At 34.8% G+C, this 20,963-nt stretch overlaps 1 protein-coding gene across 1 annotated transcript; it reads right to left on the reverse strand.

Annotated features, from left to right (window-relative positions):
- Window positions 1-4,186: 4,186 nt before the first annotated feature.
- Window positions 4,187-6,407, reverse strand: LOC125469580. The gene is made up of 3 exons (XM_048567057.1): window positions 5,626-6,407; window positions 5,468-5,543; window positions 4,187-4,748 (listed from the first exon to the last, which is right to left on the reverse strand). Exons 1-3 carry the CDS (start codon window positions 5,626-5,628, stop codon window positions 4,369-4,371), a joined length of 459 nt encoding a protein of 152 aa, XP_048423014.1. The 5' UTR covers window positions 5,629-6,407; the 3' UTR covers window positions 4,187-4,368.
- Window positions 6,408-20,963: the final 14,556 nt, after the last annotated feature.

Consider the following 20,963-nt stretch of genomic DNA (forward strand, 5'->3'; position numbering starts at 1 on the left):
AGAACTTCAAGGTTTCAAATTAATCAACATATGGCTCTGCAATGGTTAGAATAGTATGAGAATGGGTATTTGGTAAAGCACAACAAGAAGACAGTAATATCACAACTAAGGTAAAACAGTAGCAGAGAGAGAGAGAGAGAGAGAGAGAGAGAGAGAGAGAGAGAGAGAGAGTTAGGTTTTAGGAGGAAGAATAAGACGATGACGGACTACTTGAATTTTAGAGGAAGGGAGGGAGGTACTCGCACTTTTATGCGGGGAAAACCTCCAATAGGAAACAGGAACTTACTTTGGCGCAAAGAAAATATTCCAAAATAAGTAAGTATTCGTAAGGGTATCAAGAAAGCAAATACTTACCCGGTTGAGGCAATATTTTGGTGAGCTGAGAAAAGGGTAACCTGACTTAAGGTTTGCTTGGGAACCAAGTCAGAGATCTATACCAGTATTGGAAAGAGAAGGGAAGCAGCACCAACAGCATATCCAACTTAAGGATATCATCAAAAAGGTGATAGTTACTCGATTGAGACAACATTGAGTCGAGAGATAGTATAATTATCTGAATACAGATACTCCTAAGGTCCCAGCGTGTTGAAGGTCAACGGGAGAAGCATAACACATCCAACTTAGTATTGTTTGAGCAGCATATCCAACTTTAGGATATCATATCTTAGTTCATAGCTTTGGATAATTAATTAACTAAAGCGAGAATTTGGTTGCAATCATTAGCTACCAAATGTTCTTGACTAAAACTTCATTGATTTTCAATTTTTTTTTTTTTATCATAGTATCTGATATTAATTTATTTCCATGTTGGTTATTATATTTTTTAACTTAAAAAATTAAAATTTTTCTTGCTTATGTTAATGAGATTTTAAATAAACTCATAATTTGTGGGCCGTATTGAAAATATGAAAAATAAATTATACTGAACCCACAATTGGAGGGATCGGACTAGACATATTTGTGGTTTGTAAATAGAACGGGCCGATTCCTAAGGATTCACGAATTTTTTATTTTAGTAAAATTTTTGTTAATAAGCCTTTGCTTTTCTTTGGTCCATGGGTCCAAAGTTAGATATTATTACTCAAACCATGTAGTAGCAATAACAAGTTACAAAGATAAAAAAGTAATACTAGGGAGATTAAATTTATTGATAAAATTTTGTAAACTAGATGACATGGAAATTGATGATTGAATTATTACTTAAGCGTTAATAAACATGCTCATTCTTATTTGTGACACATAATTTAGTTTACAAATTTTGTCTCCCTAGCATAGCGGCATCATTCCTCACTGAATCTGAAAGAAAATAAAAATATCATTTTATTTACACCTAGCAATTTATTACACGATCTGTTAACATGACATGTAAATGACACGAAAATAAGAGGTTTCAGGTCAACACAATAACTAATCGGGTTGTTATTAGGTCACACGATAAGAACCCATTAATAATGGGTCCTTAACAGGTTGACATGAGGGTGACATGTGGGTAACCCGTTTCGACACGTTAAGAAAAATGTTATTTTGATGATTTTAATTTTTTAAACTCATAAAAAAAAAACTTACTATAAAATACAATAGACATAATGTATATCTATATATTGTATATCAAATATGTACTATTGTATTATTATTCTATATAAATTTTAAAAGTTTAAGTTTTATTTATTTATTTATTTATTTTATAGTATACCATAGGCAAAGAGTGAAATTAAAAATTACAAAACACATTAAAAATAAAAATATCAAGTAAAACTACCAAACACTTTGAAAAACTATAATAATTAATTTACAAGTGTGAAACATGTAAAAAAATTAGGCAAATGCTCGTGATCTACGCTTGGAGGATGGGTACATCACCATTTGAAATTTTAGAACCATACAAAACCTCATGAATAGCATATTTACGGGAGTTTAAAATAAATAAAACTCATAATCATTAATCTACAAGTTGAAAAAATGCGAAAGCATATATATAAACGCTCGTGATTGCGTCCTCAACCTTGAAACGCAACTCCCTTCATTTTGCATATCCTTGAACATTTGGTATTTTGTAGTAATGTAATGATGTTTTTTCATTAGGCTCTTATTTTGGGGTACGTAATACTTGAAAGTCAAATGTTTTTTTTTTGTTTTATTTTTTTTTATTTTTGTAGTTTTAAAGTAATATTTATGTCACAATGTGATATGCATATACTAATTATTATGTTTTCCATTTTTTTGGGTCAAATTATATTTTTCATTTTCATTATTGATTTAAAAAATATTATCTTTAATGAGTAACGAGTTAGGTTATATTACCCGATAATATTAATGGGTCGATTTTAGATCGGATCATATTCGGGTGTTATACGACACGATCTGTCAAGATATCGGGTATGTCACAAAAACGACACAAACACAAGAAACACGACACGATTGCCAGGTCTAATTTATTCTCGTCTCACATTTGTTTCAAGGCCTCATTGATTAAATCATATAGTGTATTAATTTGAGTTTAGAGATATTAACACAATTCCTTTATTCTTTTGAGTTGTTTGAGTTTCAAGAATACTTGAGGGCCAAAGGATCCTCGTCGGATCCTCTTTGTGAGGATCCCGGAGATCCTCCAATCACATCAATTTATCATGCATCATGCATCCAGTTTTCGTCAGGTACTATTTATATTCAATTTTAAATAAAAATATTACAATGATTTCTGACCGCACGATGTACGATGAACAGATGTGATTTGAGGATTCTCGGGATCCTCACTCTACTTGAGGGACTTGTAGTTGTACTTATAGTATTTGCTTTTCCTTTTTGATGCTCTACAACAGAGAATAAAGAAGCATGTTAACGAATAGAAAACAAAACAATTATTGGTTTCATACTCTTGATAAAATCCGAGCTCAAACGCACTTACTTCATGCTCAAGGTTGCTAATGTCTTCAATTTTTATCCAGTTTTGGAGGCATAACAATAACTTCACTGTTTTAAGAGTGAGAGATGATCTAAGGGGTAAATTACTCTTTTCTAGTGCTAAATGCACTCTCACTAACCATTGTTGACACTTGAATAGCCAACACATCTTTGGCTACCAATGCAAGTGTGGGATTTGTGCTCCTCCCTTCCAACTTCCACCATTTCAGTTGTACAAGGATCTGTTTAGCAGAACAAGATTAAAATAATACAAAACGTATTTGTTAAATAATAATGTGTCCATACGGTTCTTCAAATAAACTCTAAAATGATTATAATCTAATTCAATTACCATATGACTTTAGATTTGGGTAAGACGATCTTAGAGGAAAGAATAGAAGTTTCGAACCGTAATGAGTAATATAAGATCAATGCTGCTAGTGCTAGATAAACTTAAGAACTAAAATTATCCCTGTTATAACTTATACATAAACAAACAAGAGCCCGCAACTAATTAAAAGGAAAAAGAGAAATTAAAGAAAATAAAAGCAGAAAGTTTCACGCGTGAAATCTTCCAGTCAGCAGAGAGGCAACCGTCTTTCACCGGGGTTTACTCTTTGAAGAAAGGTTCTCCATCTCCCTCTCCCATAACTTTTTTTTTTTTTTACTTTTTTGCGTATGAAAAAGGAGAGCAGCACATGCTTTATATTTTGCTCCGTCAACGGAAAATTTGAATTCTCTTCAAGCTTCTCCAAAGGAATTTTCCTTGTGGCTTTCCTGATTGTTAATTGCAGCTTCTATTAATTTAGATTGTTCTGAAATAGTGAGCGATTGTATGCTTTCTTTAACGTCCTCTCAACTTGATTCTTCAATTTGGGATGTTGCAGTTGATTAAAAAAATTGTAATCAGTTTGTTCAAACATCTGCTTGAACGTGTGAACCAAGATGTGATAATAGATTTTGATTTCGCCACATGAAAAGTTTTGCGCGCATCGAAAGAAGCTTTGCCGCTGGAAGTCCAAACACGGCTTGAACGCCGCTTGCCTTTCTAGTTTTTATTTTATTTTATATTTTTGCAAATGAGTGTTTTGATTAGGTATAAGATAAATGATTTAAGCTTATAAATTAATCTACTGTTAGATTAATCCGATGACTTATATTAAGGAGAATTTCACAAGGTCCTCAAAATGAGGATCATAGGTGAACGGCATTGCTATAAGATGTGAGAATGTGTATAGGTCATGATTGGGGACACATTTTTTCAGCTAACAATAAAATCCCAAAATGTCAAAACAAACTTGTTTTCCATGCCATTGCCAACACAACAAATATCAACTAACCATAAATTCTTGACAACATTAATTCTTCAAAATCTACCAAACTCAAAACATCAAGCCTTCCAGTTCAAATTAATAAAAATGTATCGTTTGATACTATATTATTAATGTAATCTAGCAGCCTCCCTCCTCAAGAACTACTTTCGATCGACGTCTCCAAAATCCCACAAGTTTCTTGACGTCCACTTTTGTTGACAATTTTCTTGGCACACTCCAACCAAGCGGTATACTTGGCTTCATATTTCTCAGCAAAAGGTTCCTCGCAAATTTTAAACCCAAGATTTTCGAGCAATCCTTTAGCCCTAAGCTTCGCAAAATACTCCTTTCGCTCCTTTCGTCTTGACCAAATACCGCCGCCACCAGGAGGTCCATAGTCACGATAGACCACCTTTTTCCTAGCCACATAAGTCACTTCATCATTTGACTCTGTAGTCCTCTTGGCAGTTGTGAAATGCTGCGAAGCACTAATTCTCCTATGAGTATTATCACCAGCAGCCTCCCTCCTCAAGTCTGATCAATATGTACATATATATTTATGTGTAAATCATTAATTTACAGATTATCAAATTAATCTATGTATATGAATATAAAGAGGCAGATAAAAATCTCAAACTCCAACTAGTTAAAAACGAGTAATATGCATAAAGTGTCCTTCATAGAACCTTCAATTTACTTGGTTTTTCTCGTAAGATTGGAACAAATCCTATTGATCATAAAAAATATTTATGTACTATTTTTTTCTTTTGCTAAATTTTGTCAGTCATATATGCAAGAACACTAATTCAACATCAAGAAGGGAGTCCGTCGAAAAGCCCTAATTGAAATCCTAAATTGACACGGTGTTCATCGACAAACCAATTCAACATCGAGAAAGGTGTTTGTCGAAAAGCCCTAATTGAAACCCTAATTGACACGGTATTTGTCGACGAATCCTAATTTAACATCAAGAAGGGTGTTCGTTGACAAACTCTAATTCAAACTCCAAATTGCTTCATCATGTTATATAAGTGTATGGACCCAAAATTACACTATTGGTTGGAGCAATTGAACATAAGCTAAGTAGTTTTTAAGGTCAACAAGAGAATACGAGTTTTTATAAGTTTCAAAACAAATCTTTTTGGCCCCTTTTCGTTTGCTAAAAGTACTACACCACAATTTAAATATTCTAGTCAATCAAATTCTTTAGAGAAACATATTCCCAAAAATAACAGCATGAAACAGAAATTTACCAGTTTCTTCATGTGATGGTGGATAATTGACATACACAGCGCGTAATGGATCGTAATCAACAAGCTTGCCAGAAGCCTACAACAACAAAAATTCGTAATCAACAATCTTGCCAGAAAGAAATTGATCTATCGTCTGAGCGAGACAGAGAGAAACTTACCATCAGGTTCGAGGTAGGGAGTCGTGAGATATGAGAGAGAATAAGAAGTAAGACGCCAACGAGAAAGTTAGCAGACGAAGATTTTGAATTTTACAAGAGGGAGGGATGCACTCCCAATTTATAGCGATCTTTTGCTGGAGTCGGTTCAATTCCCTCTTTCCTTTTTTTCGTTGACAAAATTCTCTCAATTATTTATTTTTTTATTCCATGCAATTTCTTGTTTTGGCGAAAATCTCCACTCTTTATCTTGTCGTTTTGAAAAACCGAAAAATCTTCACTCTTTAATTAATAATCAATGCTGGAAAATCGTTGGAAAATAATTAAAAGAAAAAAAACCAGTTTTCTTTTTTATTTTTTAAAAAACGTAACAACTAGTGTTAAGTTTTATTCCATGCAATTTCTAACTTTTCTTAACACGGTTGTAGCATTAACCCTCCTTTAAAACTGTGTCATATGTTGATGCTAATGCATTTTTTTGTATTTTATGTTCCATGATGATAATTCTTTTCTTAAGTGCAACTTTGATTTATAATATTCACTTGTGTATGGATGGTTTCTGGCTTCTGCTATCATATGTACTATCTCTTGCTGATTAATAACGTATCTTATCCAAAAATAATAATAATTAAGTACATATTGTAAATAGTATTGTAATAAGAATGTGACTGTGCCACTTCGTACTACGGTCTAATGATATTCATCTTCATTTGTAAGTGAGAGGTCTTAGGTTCGATTCTCGCCAAAGGTAAATTTGAACGACATTATTACTAGCCCATTGTGAGGCTAAGCCAACCCTTAGATAATATCTTTTTTTTAAAAATAATAATAATAATAAGAATGTGATTGTGATTGTGTGTAAACTAGAAATAGAAATCTATTACAATTTGGGAGATCTAATTACATTATGATTTGTATTACTTGGAGGCAAGTAAAGTCTAAGTAGGAGTGTAAGATCCCACATCGTCCAGGGAAGTGATCCTTATATGTATATTCTCATCTCTACCTAGCACGAGGCTTTTTAGGAGCTCACTGGCGATCCTTATATGTATATTCTCATCTCTACCTAGCATGAGGCTTTTTGGAAGCTCACTGGCTTCGGATTTTGTAGGAACTCTGAAGTTAAGCGAGTAGCGCGCGAGAACACTCCCATGATGGGTAACCCATTGGGAAGTTCTCGTGTAAGTTTCCATAAACAAAACCGTGAAGGCATGGTCGGGGCCCAAAGCGGACAATATCGTGCTACCGTAGTGGAGTGGGCCCGGGATGTGGTGGACCCCAGGCTGGGATGTGACAATTTGGTATCAGAGCCTAACCCTGGCCGTGGTGTGCCGACGAGGACGTCGGGCCCCTAAAGGGGGGTGGATTGTAAGATCCCACATCGCCCAGGAGAGTGATCCTTATATGTATATTCTTATCTCTACCTAGCACGAGGCCTTTTGGGAGTTCATTGGCTTCGAGTTCCGTAGGAACTTCGAAGTTAAGTGAGTAGCGCGCGAGAGCACTCCCATGATAGGTGATCCGTTGGGAAGTTCTCGTGTGAGTTCCCAGAAACAAAACCATAAGGGCATGGTCAGGGCCCAAAGCAGACAATATCGTGCTACAGTGGTGGAGCGGGCCCGGGATGTGGTGGACCCCAGGTCGAGATGTGACAAGGAGAATTCACAAGTATAGCAGGCCCCTCTCTCTCATTCTCAAATTATTTTCACAACACAATATAAACGAAAGCCATTGATTGGCAATGCACTTTTTGTTATATAATTATAATATATTTTTTAGGTAAAACAATAACTGGTTTTATTAGAACGTCTATAAAAAGTGCAAACTTCAAACCAAACAGAACAGACACAAAAACCATAAAACATAGCCAACTACTCTTAAGGGCTATTATCAACTATGATAAGTTATAAATATCCTCACTTAGTACAAAAGTTTAATAACCTAGCAGGATCCCATATCTCACTCAGTTTCTCTCTTCCCTCTCGCACATCTCGCCCTCTTTCTCACTCTGTAGCCTTCCTCCGGTCTTTCTTCCCTTTATCTCACTCCGTAGCCTTCCTCCTCATCCTCTTGACGAGGAAGGTGGTGAAGACGCAGTGCAAGACTAAGGAGGTGGAGCCTGGAAAGTTCGTCAGGAAGTGCGAGAAGGCTAAGCAGTTTCTCAAGGACTGCGCCAGCCGGTAAATCTCAATCTCTCTCACTCTTTCTATCGATTTTCTCCATTTCCCTAAAACCCAATGGCAAATTGGGAATATTTTATCTAGGGTTTATGTGAATTATTGGAAATTGCTGATGGTGTCACTTTGATTTTGTCATATCATTTTGAAATTGGCCTGTGATGTTTTGATCTTGTATCATTATTGAAATTGGCCTGTGATGTTTTGATGTTTTGAGAGCTCCGCTTTTTGTGCTTGTTGATGCCGACTTTACACTCTGAGCCTTTTTTTTTTTTTTTTTTTTTTTAATACATAATTTCTGAATTTTTTGTGTTGATTTGGGTTTTTAAACGATTGGGTGATTAGAAAGGCAACAAATTAGAGTATCTGATTCACTTATTTCGATAGCATAATTAGTGTTGTACGTTGCCAATAAGAAGATGGGAACTGAGATTCTAGCATTTGCCTTTTACTTGCAAAAGGTTTTTGCATTCAGATGTTCCCACATCCAAATTAAAAATAAGTTAATTGCATTTGTGTAATTTAATTGAGGCTTGGAAAGGCAACAAATTAGAGTCTCTGATGTTCTAAATGCAGTGGGGCTTTCAGTGCTGTAGGAAATGTTGTTATCTCAGATGGTACGTACAATACAATATTTCTGTGAATTGTTAATTTGGGGATTTTTATGCTATTTGTTCCTTGATAAATTGTTTGAGATTAATTTGAACGATGCCCCAAAAACATCAACAAGTATGCGTGTAGAATTGGTTAGCAGCTGGTAAAACGTTTTATGCTTGTATGAAAAAAGTTACGTTAACATTAGAGCTGAGCACTATAATTGTTTGGTATGGGGCTGAATGTAGTAAAACATTTATAAGCACCATATCTCCGAATGTCTTTCGCAGTCTTTGGGACGTAATTGGAGCTATCTAGTGTTGTAGTGCATAAAAAGGAACCTTTTCGTTTTCTTCCCTTGTTTGAGTATCGGCGGTTTACATGTTGCGATAACTAGCTTTGGGTGGTTGGAACAAGAAGAAGACAAAGAAGAAGAATAAGGGTTTGTGCAAATTTGTGAATTTTAAGCAATGTATCAATGCAATTCAAATTAGGGGTTCAAATTGTTTTGTAGGATTTGGGAGGGTTTTGCTAGAGGGGGGGAATGATGGAGAAGAAGAAGAAGAATGATTAGGGTTTTAGTTGGAAGTTTTGCTATTGTAACTGGAAAGGGTTTTTCTAGAATTTCAATTTTGTGATGAAAATATTTATTCCAATCGTCGTTCTATCTCCGACTAATCCATTCTCATGCCTCATATCCAATGCTAGGTTTCGTGATTGTTCGGGTTATGAATTTTGTACTTATGCATAATATTTTTCTGGTATTGGTAAATCATCTTTCGACTATTTTGCTAGTTGTGAGGTGTGTTCCAACTATTAATGTGTCATTCTATTAGGGAATTGGATGCTTTTGTTTGCACCATTTTTTTTTTCTCATCACGCTACTAAAATGTTTTTGTTTGCACCAGTTTTTTCTCAGCCACCACCCCTTCGTCATGCTCGTCTCTCTCCTTGAAGTAAGTCTAATTACAAATTATGAAATTGTGAAATTAAGGATTTTGATTGCGAATTGAGATGAATTTTAGAATTTAGGGTTTTAATTTGGGATAAATTATTACGGCATGGGATGGTATTCAGGGTTTAAAAATTTGTGAATGGTTGAAATGGGGATTGAATCAGGGTTTTTATTTGGGATAAATTATTAGGAAATGGGTTGAATTTCAGGGTTTAAGAATTTCATTGTTGTTTCTTGTTTGCAGTTTGAAGCAATTTAGGTATAGATTTTCAATTCCCAGCCAGCCAACAGGTATTGACCCAGGTTAGCATATTGCTCAAGGACTTGGTTCTATTCCTTCACTATTTTCTTCTTTGAATGTCCTCAATTTTTTTCTTTCTAAATATAATATTATGTGTGTCATTTTCTTGTTAGAATTTACAGTATTTGACTCAAATGCTTGGAGGAAATGTATAGAAAATGTTTAGCTACTCGATACACATAGGCATACCCCAAATTCCATTTTGTTTTATCAGTTGAGCATTTCCTTGTCCACATTTACAGTTAGATGAACATTTCACTTGATTAAACATGGTGTGTTCATTGGTAATGAAAATAAACTAGATGTTTGTTCTCACTTTGATACTAGGCTGCAATTTTTGAGACAATTCCATAGCCGCCCTGATTTAGTTAGGTTATATACTTTCTCGCTTAATACTTTTATACTTGTGCATTCCATTCCTTAATCTTGTGAGGATGACTACACAAGCATTTTGACACCTTTAAATCATGACTTAATTATAAAGCAGAAGCCGTGGAAATTGAAAATTATTGGTTTATTACATTCTGGTATGTGTTTTCTTCTTGAAAGTTTGAAACACTTGGGTAATGTTTAAGATATAGATATAGAACTCCATTAATGTTGTATGATCTATGTGGAGGCTACTTCTTGTTGTTGCAGCTGCTTCACCTTTGCGATGTATTCAGCCATTGCTTGTTCTTTGTTCTATGGTGAATAAGCGCATTGTTGTTCTCCAAGAAGCAACATCGCAGCTTCCCCCGGAGACCCCGATTGAGGACGTCATTGTACACGAGGATGCAAGCCTTCATATCGTGATTTAGGTCCTGGATCAAAAGTTCGGTGTCATGGCAAAGTTGTTCGATGTATGAGGAAGGCAGGGTTCGTGAGACGGGTGCCTCATCTTCCAGATCATCCACAGGAGAGGTCAATGCCCTGAAGGAGGAAGTGACAACCCTAAAAGGTTAGCTTGCAGCCCAGGGAGCAGATGAGGGCCCAAAGCGAGCAGATGAGGGCCCAGGGTGAGCAGCTGAGTGCCTATGATGAGCAGATAAGGGCCCAGAACGAGAAGATGAGTGTGATTGTACAGGTCTTAAAGATGTTCGGCCTCCAAATCCCGATGACAGCACCTGATCTTGCTCCACCTTCGACTTCCCAGCCACTTTGCCTAGCTGATACCTAGTAGCATGATGTATTAAACTTAGAAGACTTGTAGTTTTTTCTTTTTTGTTCAGACATATTGTATGTACATTTTCATATCTTTTATAATTAAATATTTTTTCTTGGTTTATTAATTATTGTTTAGAATTTAATTACAATATTTATCAAAAATTAAATAAATAAAAATTGCCAAAAAAAAAAAAAAGGGTTTGCGCGACGAAGAAGTGATCTACGTCGCGCAAAACCACTTAATGCGACGTAGGTCACTTCTTCATCGCGCAAACCCTACTGTCATTGCCTTGGCACGACGACTTATGCGTGATGAAGGTTCATTGTGCTAATTTTTGCGCGACGTTTTTTTGACTTTGCGCGACGAAGGACCTCCGTCACGCAAAGTGTTTTTTGTACTAGTATTGCATGCCTGCAAGTATCCTCATAATATTCACTGGCGTTCTAATTTCTAAACGTTAAAGACACGCCTTGCATTGGCTCAATAAACACCATGATAACATACTTTACTTGTACATCTTGCACGACGACATGTTCTTCTTGGTTACCTCCATCATTACCTTGCCAACTGCAATCTCAAAATCTTCCTGCGTTACATGAACCCGTCTCTCCCTCAAAGCAAACATGCCAGCTTCTGTGCAAACGGCCTGCACTATGGGGAAAAAAAGAGCATAAAAGATTTGATACAGCAGACAAAACTTCTCTTAGTGATACACCCCTCAGATAAAAAGAAAAGTACCTTCAGTTCTGCACCAGATGCACTATTCATCTTCTCTTCAACCTTCTTCAGGTCAACTCCATCCATTAAATCTATTATTCTTGAATGAATTTTCAAGATTATCCCAACGAGACTGCAGTTTGTTTAATGCATTACTTAAGTATTGTATTAATCAAGTCAGAAATACTGTAACGCAACCATCAAAAGTACAATAAGATAGAAAGTTATAATTAACAAGCAAGTGTTGAAGATAATTAATTCTATCAAAACAATAAAGAGTTAGCTGATGCTTTGGTTTGGTCATTGATCGTGATTTTTGAGATGATTAACAATAATGTAATCAGCTCTTCTATTTCCTAATGCATCCGCAAAAATGGAGTCAGAAAATATGTTCAATAAAAATAATTGGATCGTTTCCCGTATGAAGCAATGGTAGGCCAGTTACACGATGGTTTTTTTTTTGTCTCTTGGTACATCTTGCATGCATGGAATGTCAAATGTCAATGAAGCTATCACACTTGCCAATTATAGTGGTCCACTCTCATACTTTGAGACCACAAACCCACATGCAGAATTAATGCATTCAAATTTCAAACCCTAATGTAACAAAGATGGAGATTTTTTTTAGTATGTTTTGTAGGATCTTATATTTTGAGATTTTTGTCGTTAAATCTTGATCATTGAATTTTCGAGGTTGGAGATTCTTAATTGGCGATAATCTTTTCGGGTTGTCAATTTGTTTGTTGGGTCTTCCCCTTCAACCCCAAATAATACTAGGCATTGCAATAATGAAGCTAAAAAATCTATATGATTTTTTATTCAATGAACTGAGGATGAAGGTGCGGAAGGGGTCTGGAACTGGGACAATCAATCATTTGAGGGTTCTCAATTGGATAATTTGAGGGGTCCCAATGGTCCCTACGCGTGGTTGCTTTTACTGGCAATTCACTCTTTTTTGTGAGCCATTTCTATCATCTGGGCTGACTAGTCTTCTCTTATCATCTATTTGGAAAATTTCTGGGCCTATAAGAATATACCTTCCTTGCACCTTACCCGCTGATCAAATTCTACACCAACTTTTCTCGTAGTTATTGTATGGTATTGGAACACTAATTCACACAACACACACAATACTTAATCTACGCGTTATGAGGTATGATAGGATGGAGAACGAGTTTACGCTATGCGATTGATAGTATGAATAACAAATTCAGATGTTATGGTAAAAGTAAATTGTTCATATGCCACGTCATAATTTATTCTCAATTTTGATCTGACACGTGTAAAAGTTTGTATGACCCGTTTGCGGGAATGAGGAGTCTTTGTTTTGAAGGGTTATGATGGTTATGCATAAAGACTAAAGAGAGGTTTACATGCACTTTAAGCCCCATTGGTTTGTGTAACCTAACCTCCAGACTGGGAAAAACAAAAGCTCACGAGGTTGGAAAATGAAAGAGAGAGAGGGGGTGGGGGGCAAGAGGAGGGCACCTGAAATGATCTAAACATGGCTTTATGTGCCATCATATCTTACTTTTCTGTTTTCTGAAGCCTAAATTATGGGGCTGGTACTCTAACTTTAGTCTCTCTATGTGCCAGAATATACGCAATGCATTTCACATGGTCGGCTGCGTATCATTAATTCAAAGTTAAATCTACATTCTCTGTTGGCTCCTACGTCCTATTCTCCTACCCGATCCTCTTAGCTGCAGATAGGGTATGCAATATTAGTACGTAGCTGATCACATGATTTTAGTAATTCTAAATAGAAAAAAATATCACTTAAAAGGACAATATTAGGGTTAGTTGCACACACGAGTCGACTAATAATCTTAGCAAATTCTTGTACCTAAAGCTTCTCGTGCACGTCTTCTCGTATCATCGATTGCCTGTGCTTCAAGTTTTTGTTTTCCTAGAATAAAATAATCATTTGGAGGAACTGAAATTTTCATTTGAGGCCTGGGAGGAAGATACTTCGGGAAATTATGGAAAATACTGGATCTTCCTCCTATCTTTTTTATGATAGAGGTAACGCATGCCACAGTAAGGTTGGAATATTTAATCCACTTTTAATTTCCTCAAGATAATGAGTGGAACTGTGAAACCGACAATCAGTGTAGGTAAATGAGCTTTTCTTTGGGTCAAACTTCTATAATTAATACGTCCATTAGATAGAAAATGCATGCACTCTATGGTAATTACAGGTTCAACCATACTTTTCCAGCAGCAGTAGTCCAGAAGAGCCCTGGTCCAGAAGGACCCCGTGTGCCCTAAATGCCAAAACTGAGACAATTTCAGAACTTCCAAGGAAAGACAAAAGCGCTCCAAATATTTCAAGATATGGGCCCATGCATTCAAATTTGGGACAATCTACACCCTTTTTATTTTCACAAATAATTATTTATCCTTTTTACTTCAAATTTTAAATAATTGAAGAAGGTAATTGAATTGTTTATGGGAGCAGTGGCAGATCCAGGAAATAATGTTAGGGGGTCAGTAAGAATAGTGTGCGCAAATTTTTTTTTACCAAAAATAGCATGCATATTGTCATTTTATTGAGTTTTGATAAGCAAGTCATTTGAAAAGGCATACTGCACTCCTGTTAATGCCTCATTTGCGAGGGTAACTAACATGTTTCAAGACTGCTCTCATATGAATGCTTAACAAAGAAACACACTAACAATGTTTGATATCATTGCATCCCATTAATATGTTTGTCCAAAAATGATGATGCTTTGTTATTCACTAAGATCACCATTTCATTCACTCTTCTTTCAGACATTTTATCAAACCATTGGAGGGCATGTATGAATCCAACTTTAATCTTCAAAATGACATCATATAAGGTATCCATGAACATTTACCGAAATTCGGAGGATCAGCACCTCCTTCCCCAAACACACACACACAACCCCCCCCCAACCACCATCCCCCCCCCGGGGGCCGGCGCGGGGCGTCCGCCACTGTATGGGAGGAAGATGTTTGGTGATGGCCAATAAGGATACAACACAAATAAAAATACTCGATTTTAGTTTACTTCCATGAGTCAAACATATGGAATTTGACACTGATGCGAAATTTCGGCTGCTCAAATAGAATCTTGAAAAAACTCGAATCCTACCAATCGAGACATGCAATGTTCAGGTTATTCGGGTTGCTCGGAAAGTTGCCCACCTTTTTTTTTTTTTTTTTTTTTTTGAAACCCAGTTGCCCACCTTATTTGATAGCATTATAACTGAAAGTTTTACAAAATGGGAGATCGAGGAATTATATTATTTCAGTAACTAGTTAAGATAAAAAAAAAATAATAAAAAAAAATAAAAAAAAAAAGCTGTGACCACGTTAAAAAAGCTAAATATTTACCATTAGTGGATTATATGATCTTATAATATTGGCATTATATTTTTGTTCTCTTTGGTTGTTACTCGGTGTCAAGAATTCATATTCTCTCAATCCTTAGATTTAAAAATTTCTTCGTGACAAGATGACCAATAGAACAATCCTATTGGTGGAACCCAAAAGAACGGTTAGTTTAAAATTATTTATTGAATTATGGATATGTCGTATCCCATATTTGTTGCACCTAGTAGGCTAGTACCATGTCACTACGGTATTAGGCGCAGACTCGATTGGTAAAAGATACCTGCTTCTTTTGAAAAAATAACAATGGGCCACTTTATATGTGTTTTTATGGTCAAATATAAAGAAGCCATTACCTTCTGTAATCATAAAGAACTTCATGGAGGGACCAGTTTTATCTCAACCAGACTACCACCTTTCTTGCCTACCCTTTTTCCTTTGGAACGCACACAATGATTCACTATACGCTTCTTTCTTTCTTTTTTCCGTGCAAAAATATAAATAAATATATATATATATATGAAACTATTAGACAGAACAAATAGTATACTAAAATTAAATGCATTTTTGCTCATCATCATTTAGTGTGGTGTATGGTCACCACCATATTTATCATCGTTAGATGTGTTTGAATTTTGAGATTTGTACTTATCCATTATACGAATCTCGAAATTCAAACTCATCTAACAGTGATAAATAAGGTGATGAGTATACACCACACTAAATGATGGTGAGTATAAATGCTCCCTACTAAAATTTCCATAATACAACGTAACAATGTGCAATGATTGGCATGCAGCAGCAGCGATGTTTTTATAGTTTGAACTCACTTTTAATATTATTTGTTTATTAATTTGTATATCTCAGTCGTAATTTTCTTATTAACTCAATTTCATATTTACATAAAAGAAAAGGATTTTTCATCACATATAATTGGAAGCTAGCTGTCAACTCTTATGTATGTGCAGCACATGAATAGATATTGGAAAGAACAAGAGTTCTATGCCAGTTTATATTTCTTAATTGGTATTGTGCTACTAATTATATAATTAAGTGCCTTGCAAATCTTTTGTCTGCCGTCCGCAATCGTGAAAAAGACTCCATAAGGAAACATGTATGAGGCTTCAAAAGCAACGGAGTGCGAAAAATTAAAGTGTAAATGTACTGGCCTCACTCATATATCTTTTTCTTGTTGGTTGGTTACTTGGCTTGATGTTGTTGGAGTCGATCGGCATTAGCAAAGCTAGTTTCATAATTCAAGATTTAGAGGATCTCCAACAATATTAGTGTTATTGTAGCTAGTTAAATAATCCAAATTCTAAACAGTTTAATTTGGCTATCTACGACTTTCAATTATGCTAAACAGTTTAATTTAAAATATTTTTTGATTTTTTTTTTTAAGCTTAACAAGTCAACTCCTTTTTGTTTTCTTGAAATTTGCATTGTGCCCAACACTCAAGAAACATTTCAGTGTGGTGGAAACACAATCTAATACACTTATTAAGCCAACTCCTTTCACTTATTACAATGTGGAGTATATGTCTATACATAACTGTCAAGTTAACTTGTGACCGAGAAGTGCTAACAATATTCTCACTTACCTTCTCATTTTGACATTCTCACTTATACTCACGCTATGTATATTCCACTAGCACGCAAAACTAAAAATTTACTAATTTTTTGGTTCACAAGCTAAATTTTAATTATACTAATAAAGGAAGAAAAATAGTGGATATAATTAAAATCTTGAGAAAATTATTGTAATTTCCAAATTTAACCAAATTACAGCATTGGTCTCTCAACCAAAAATTCATGACCATTAGTTCATTAACTCATCAAAACGTGTAGCTATGATTCTTTTCGTCAACTTCATTAGAACTTCTATCAAAATGAGTCATGATGGAAGGACCATTTCTACAATTGGGTTAAAGTTGAGAGACCATTGCTCTAATTGGGTTAAAGTTAAGGGACTATTGCTACAATTTTCTCATTTGGTTTTTCATATTTGCCCCTTGATTTAGCCTTACGTGCCACGTGACTCATTTTGACGTAAGTTCTAATGAAATTGATGAAAAGAACCATAGCTGCACGTTTTGATAAGTAAAGAGACCAATGTTCACGAATTTTTAGTTGATGGACCATTGGTCTAATTCAGTTAAAGTTGAGGGACAACATCAACAATTTCATCTAAAATCTTAGTTTAGCTTGTTAGTGAAGTACACATGGCATGATAAGAAGTTCAAAAATTGAAATGAAAAGTTTACTAGCATTTTCTATTGGAATTGGTACTAATGCTAATAAGAAGATTTTATTAAGCATCTTAGATGACAATTGAAATGATACCAAATTGAAAACTAAAGCTAAATCAATTATTAGATGAGAAACGCTTGAGTGAAACACTCATGTCACGTCATTATGTAACATAGTCAGTTTAACCATATGATTATTGGCTAGTATATATTTGAACACTGGTATAACCAGTCCATATATTACAATTAATATATGTGAACATCTTAATTTTTATCTAAATAGTACTTATATGATTATGTAGATTGGTTCTACCACATAATTTTGTTCTAGTATTACATAATAATTTTTCTCTAACGTGGGACATAGAATGTACATTGAAGAGAACTTCTTCCCCTGCCTCTTTGATATTTGGTAAGAAATACTTTAATTTATTAACGAGAATTCAAAGCAAAACATGTGCACCCAATTAGGTCCCCTCAGTACTCTCCATGGAATATAGATTGGAGGCTACTGGTCGTATTGAGTATGCATATGCATGGGCTGGTTAATTGCATTAACAGCCAACCCTGTTACGTGCGTTGACTTTGTTTGGCGAAGGGGAATAAGGTAAGGACTTCAATATAGCTACATGCATGTTCCACAAATTGTGATCTTCGTGAGATCTGATCATTTAGATCATGACTGCAGGGCCTAGAAAGGAAAATAACATTTTCTATGCATGTTCCACAAATTGTGATCTTCGTGAGATCTGATCATTTAGATCATGACTGCAGGGCCTAGAAAGGAAAATAACATTTTCTTGGCGGATGGGAATTATTGCCCAAAGCAGTAATTGAAAGAAGGTGGATTGTCTGCCCTTTCAGTTTCTATACTCTTCCTATATCCTTCTATGATATGTGATCACGATTAAATCACGTCAATATTTTATATTAATTTTTCATAAAAATAATAAAATAAAATGTAATAGGAATATAAAATGTTGACGTGATTTAATCGTGATCACACAAACAAAATAACATAAAAGAGTATGAAAATGAGAGAGCCGGCAATCCAACTTCCAACTAAAAATTGAAATCGTAGTAGAATTAGGTTCATCTGCGAGAAGGTGATGATGTGACGTTCTTTCGAATGACATGGGAATCCGACCATTTATATTTGCACGGATGATTTATTACAAAGTCTTATCACAAATTTAATCCCGTGTAATTCTGTCCAGGTATGCAATTCAATATATGTTCAAGTTACTTGAGGAGAAAAAAAAATGCTGATAACAAGAATGTTATACGTTAGCACTTACACATAGTTATGTGTGGTTAGTTTGATATACCACTATAATGATACTCAATTGTAGATAAATTTCTTCATTTAAGACTTTTTTTTTTTTTTTAAGTCATGAATAAGCGAGTAATTAAACTTATGATGATGATCTCACTTAGTATATGAATTAATTAATGGAATTTCACGGGGTTTTTGTGTTAAGAATATAAGTGGAAAGTGATAGTATTTTCATATTTAAATGAGGTGCAAAACATCAAATGTAACATACAAAACACTAGGAAAGTGGAACAAATAAAAGTTAAATCAAGGGAGAAAATCATGGCAAGATGGAGGTTGATCGAGCACATTAATTATTCCATTCAAAATATAACACATGTATTTTTCTGTTAACATACTTTAATAAGTAGAATATATCAAATTTATCATCTACTCGTCTTATAAGACGTATATATTTGTTAAATCACGTAGCTATTTTTCTAATACACAAAAAACTTCTCAAAAATTGATGAATATGACCACAGTACTGTGGAGTGAACATTGGTATGATTTGAGAGGCTATGCTTTTTTAAGATTTAACGATAATTAAGGTTCATTTGCTATGTATGTGTGAATACTTTTAAGATCCCATTTGTAATTTCAATATAAGAATATAGTTTCATGTTCCAAATAAGTATATTCATATATGTCCATTTAAATATAAAAATATAAGAATATAGTCTATACATGCACCAATAGGCAAACAGTTTAAATGGATACCTATTCAGTTAAATGGATATCCATTGAAGTGTAGACTGGGGTGGTGATTGATGATATTTGTGCTTGTAATGGTGATAACCGATATATAGAGTTCCATGGACACCTATTCACCATCCCTATATAGTACTGGCACTGCGACGGTTCTTACAATATTTGTTTGTTTGTGAGTTGTTCCAGCTAAAAATAAATTGATACAGAATTAGACCGTCCAATTTTGACAGATCTCACATCAAAGTTTCAACGAGGTCGATCATTCCAAAATCCAAATAGTACCAATCCCCTCATAAAAATAAAATGAAGTTAAAAAGTAGTGCCATTATTGGGAGTAAGGGGGACAATTGACAGAGGACGTACACCTTTGTTATGTTGCATGCCAAATCAACCTAAACAACAAGAGATATGATAAATCGTAAACCGAAACTAGGACCCGTAGATTATTCCCAAGCACTCCAAATGGAAATTCACACCTGTCTCTCCTCTCGCAGTGATGGCCTGTCTGATAGATATTTCACTCATTTTTTTCTATTTTTTATTTCTCTTCTTCCCTTTCCATTCGTGGTCGCTTTACACCTGCCAAACATGTGAGAGAAACAGTGGTATATACAGCAACAGCGCGTGCAAGAAGTCGAGTTTATTTTGACAAGAAAAACTTAACTGCAGCAAGGTGCATTTGCTTAGCTACCGTCATACTCGTCACGTGATATTTTACTTAATAAATGTGAGAAGCAAGGAGAAGGGATATATCCCCGTTACTGGAAACTTTTCCTCCACTAGGCAGGACGTGTCTAAAGTTTGTCTATCTCACTAAAACGGATAGGCTTACAGGCTCCAGGCCATCGGCTCTATTACCGTCTTTACAACAACTTACCCATAGGTAGCCTCACGGTAACAGGGCCCTCACTGCCTCAGCATTCTTGTATCAGCTTCCATTGGGCCGTACAATTTGTAAGTTCCAACTTTAACACAACAAATTTAGAGGGAATTTGCGAAAAACACAAACCGAAAAAAAAAAAGAGAAATTTTATTTGAACCTATGTTTTTTTCTGCACCCAATTTACTCTCTTCATCCATTTTTTTTATTAAAGAATTAATCTCTCTTTAAACCTAAATTTATTAACTAAACTACTCTCTCAAACCCAATTCAAAATGTTAAGTTATCTTTACATCCATTCCTTTTATAAAATAACATATGTAATTAATTTTTTTAAAAAAAGAGGCGTCCTTGCCCCACCCAGCTCTTCCCACTAGCATTTCCATGGCTACTTTTTTTTCTTTCTGCTACCAAACCCAGACATTTGCCTTTTTTTCTTTCTACTGATGTGCATAAGCAACAAATCAAACAATTCATCCTCTTATATTTATCAACAAGCAGGGAAGTTTATAATCTAATAACATTGGTAAGAAGTTTTTCCTTCCTTTAGAATTTTCCAATTTCAGAAAGTTTAACAAACTATTCGGGATTGATGAAAAAAATTGAAACCCAAATACTCATCTTCTAAACTTTAAAAAAATTGAAATCAAACGAACAAAATATTCATAAATTGAGTCATACCTTAGTCGGAGAATTCAAAACTTCAAAATCACCATCCATCAATAAAAAAAGCTTGTTTTTCTTTACAAGACCTATTATGGTTTTAGCCAGAATGAATGTAAGATAAACAAGAAAGTGATGGTAGGGTTTAATGGGTTTATTGATAAATTTGAGTTTTATTATTAATTTTATTTTGTACTTAATAGTAATTATGCAATAGGGTGAAATAGACAATTAACAATTTAAATTTAAGTTGGTGTAGAAAAAAGTTACATGGA

Source organism: the organism of the source record quoted next, unplaced genomic scaffold, assembly GCF_019419815.1.
Source record: "Pyrus x bretschneideri cultivar Hongxiangsu unplaced genomic scaffold, Pyrus_bretschneideri_v1 Contig1, whole genome shotgun sequence".
NCBI classification, from domain to species: Eukaryota; Viridiplantae; Streptophyta; class Magnoliopsida; order Rosales; family Rosaceae; genus Pyrus; species Pyrus x bretschneideri.

Bases quoted from the DNA above. Each gene is read 5' to 3' on its own strand.
- LOC125469580 (XM_048567057.1), bottom strand. The intron at 4,749-5,467 runs GTAAATTTCTGT...CATATTGATCAG, and splicing joins ACCATCACATGAAGAAACTG to ACTTGAGGAGGGAGGCTGCT.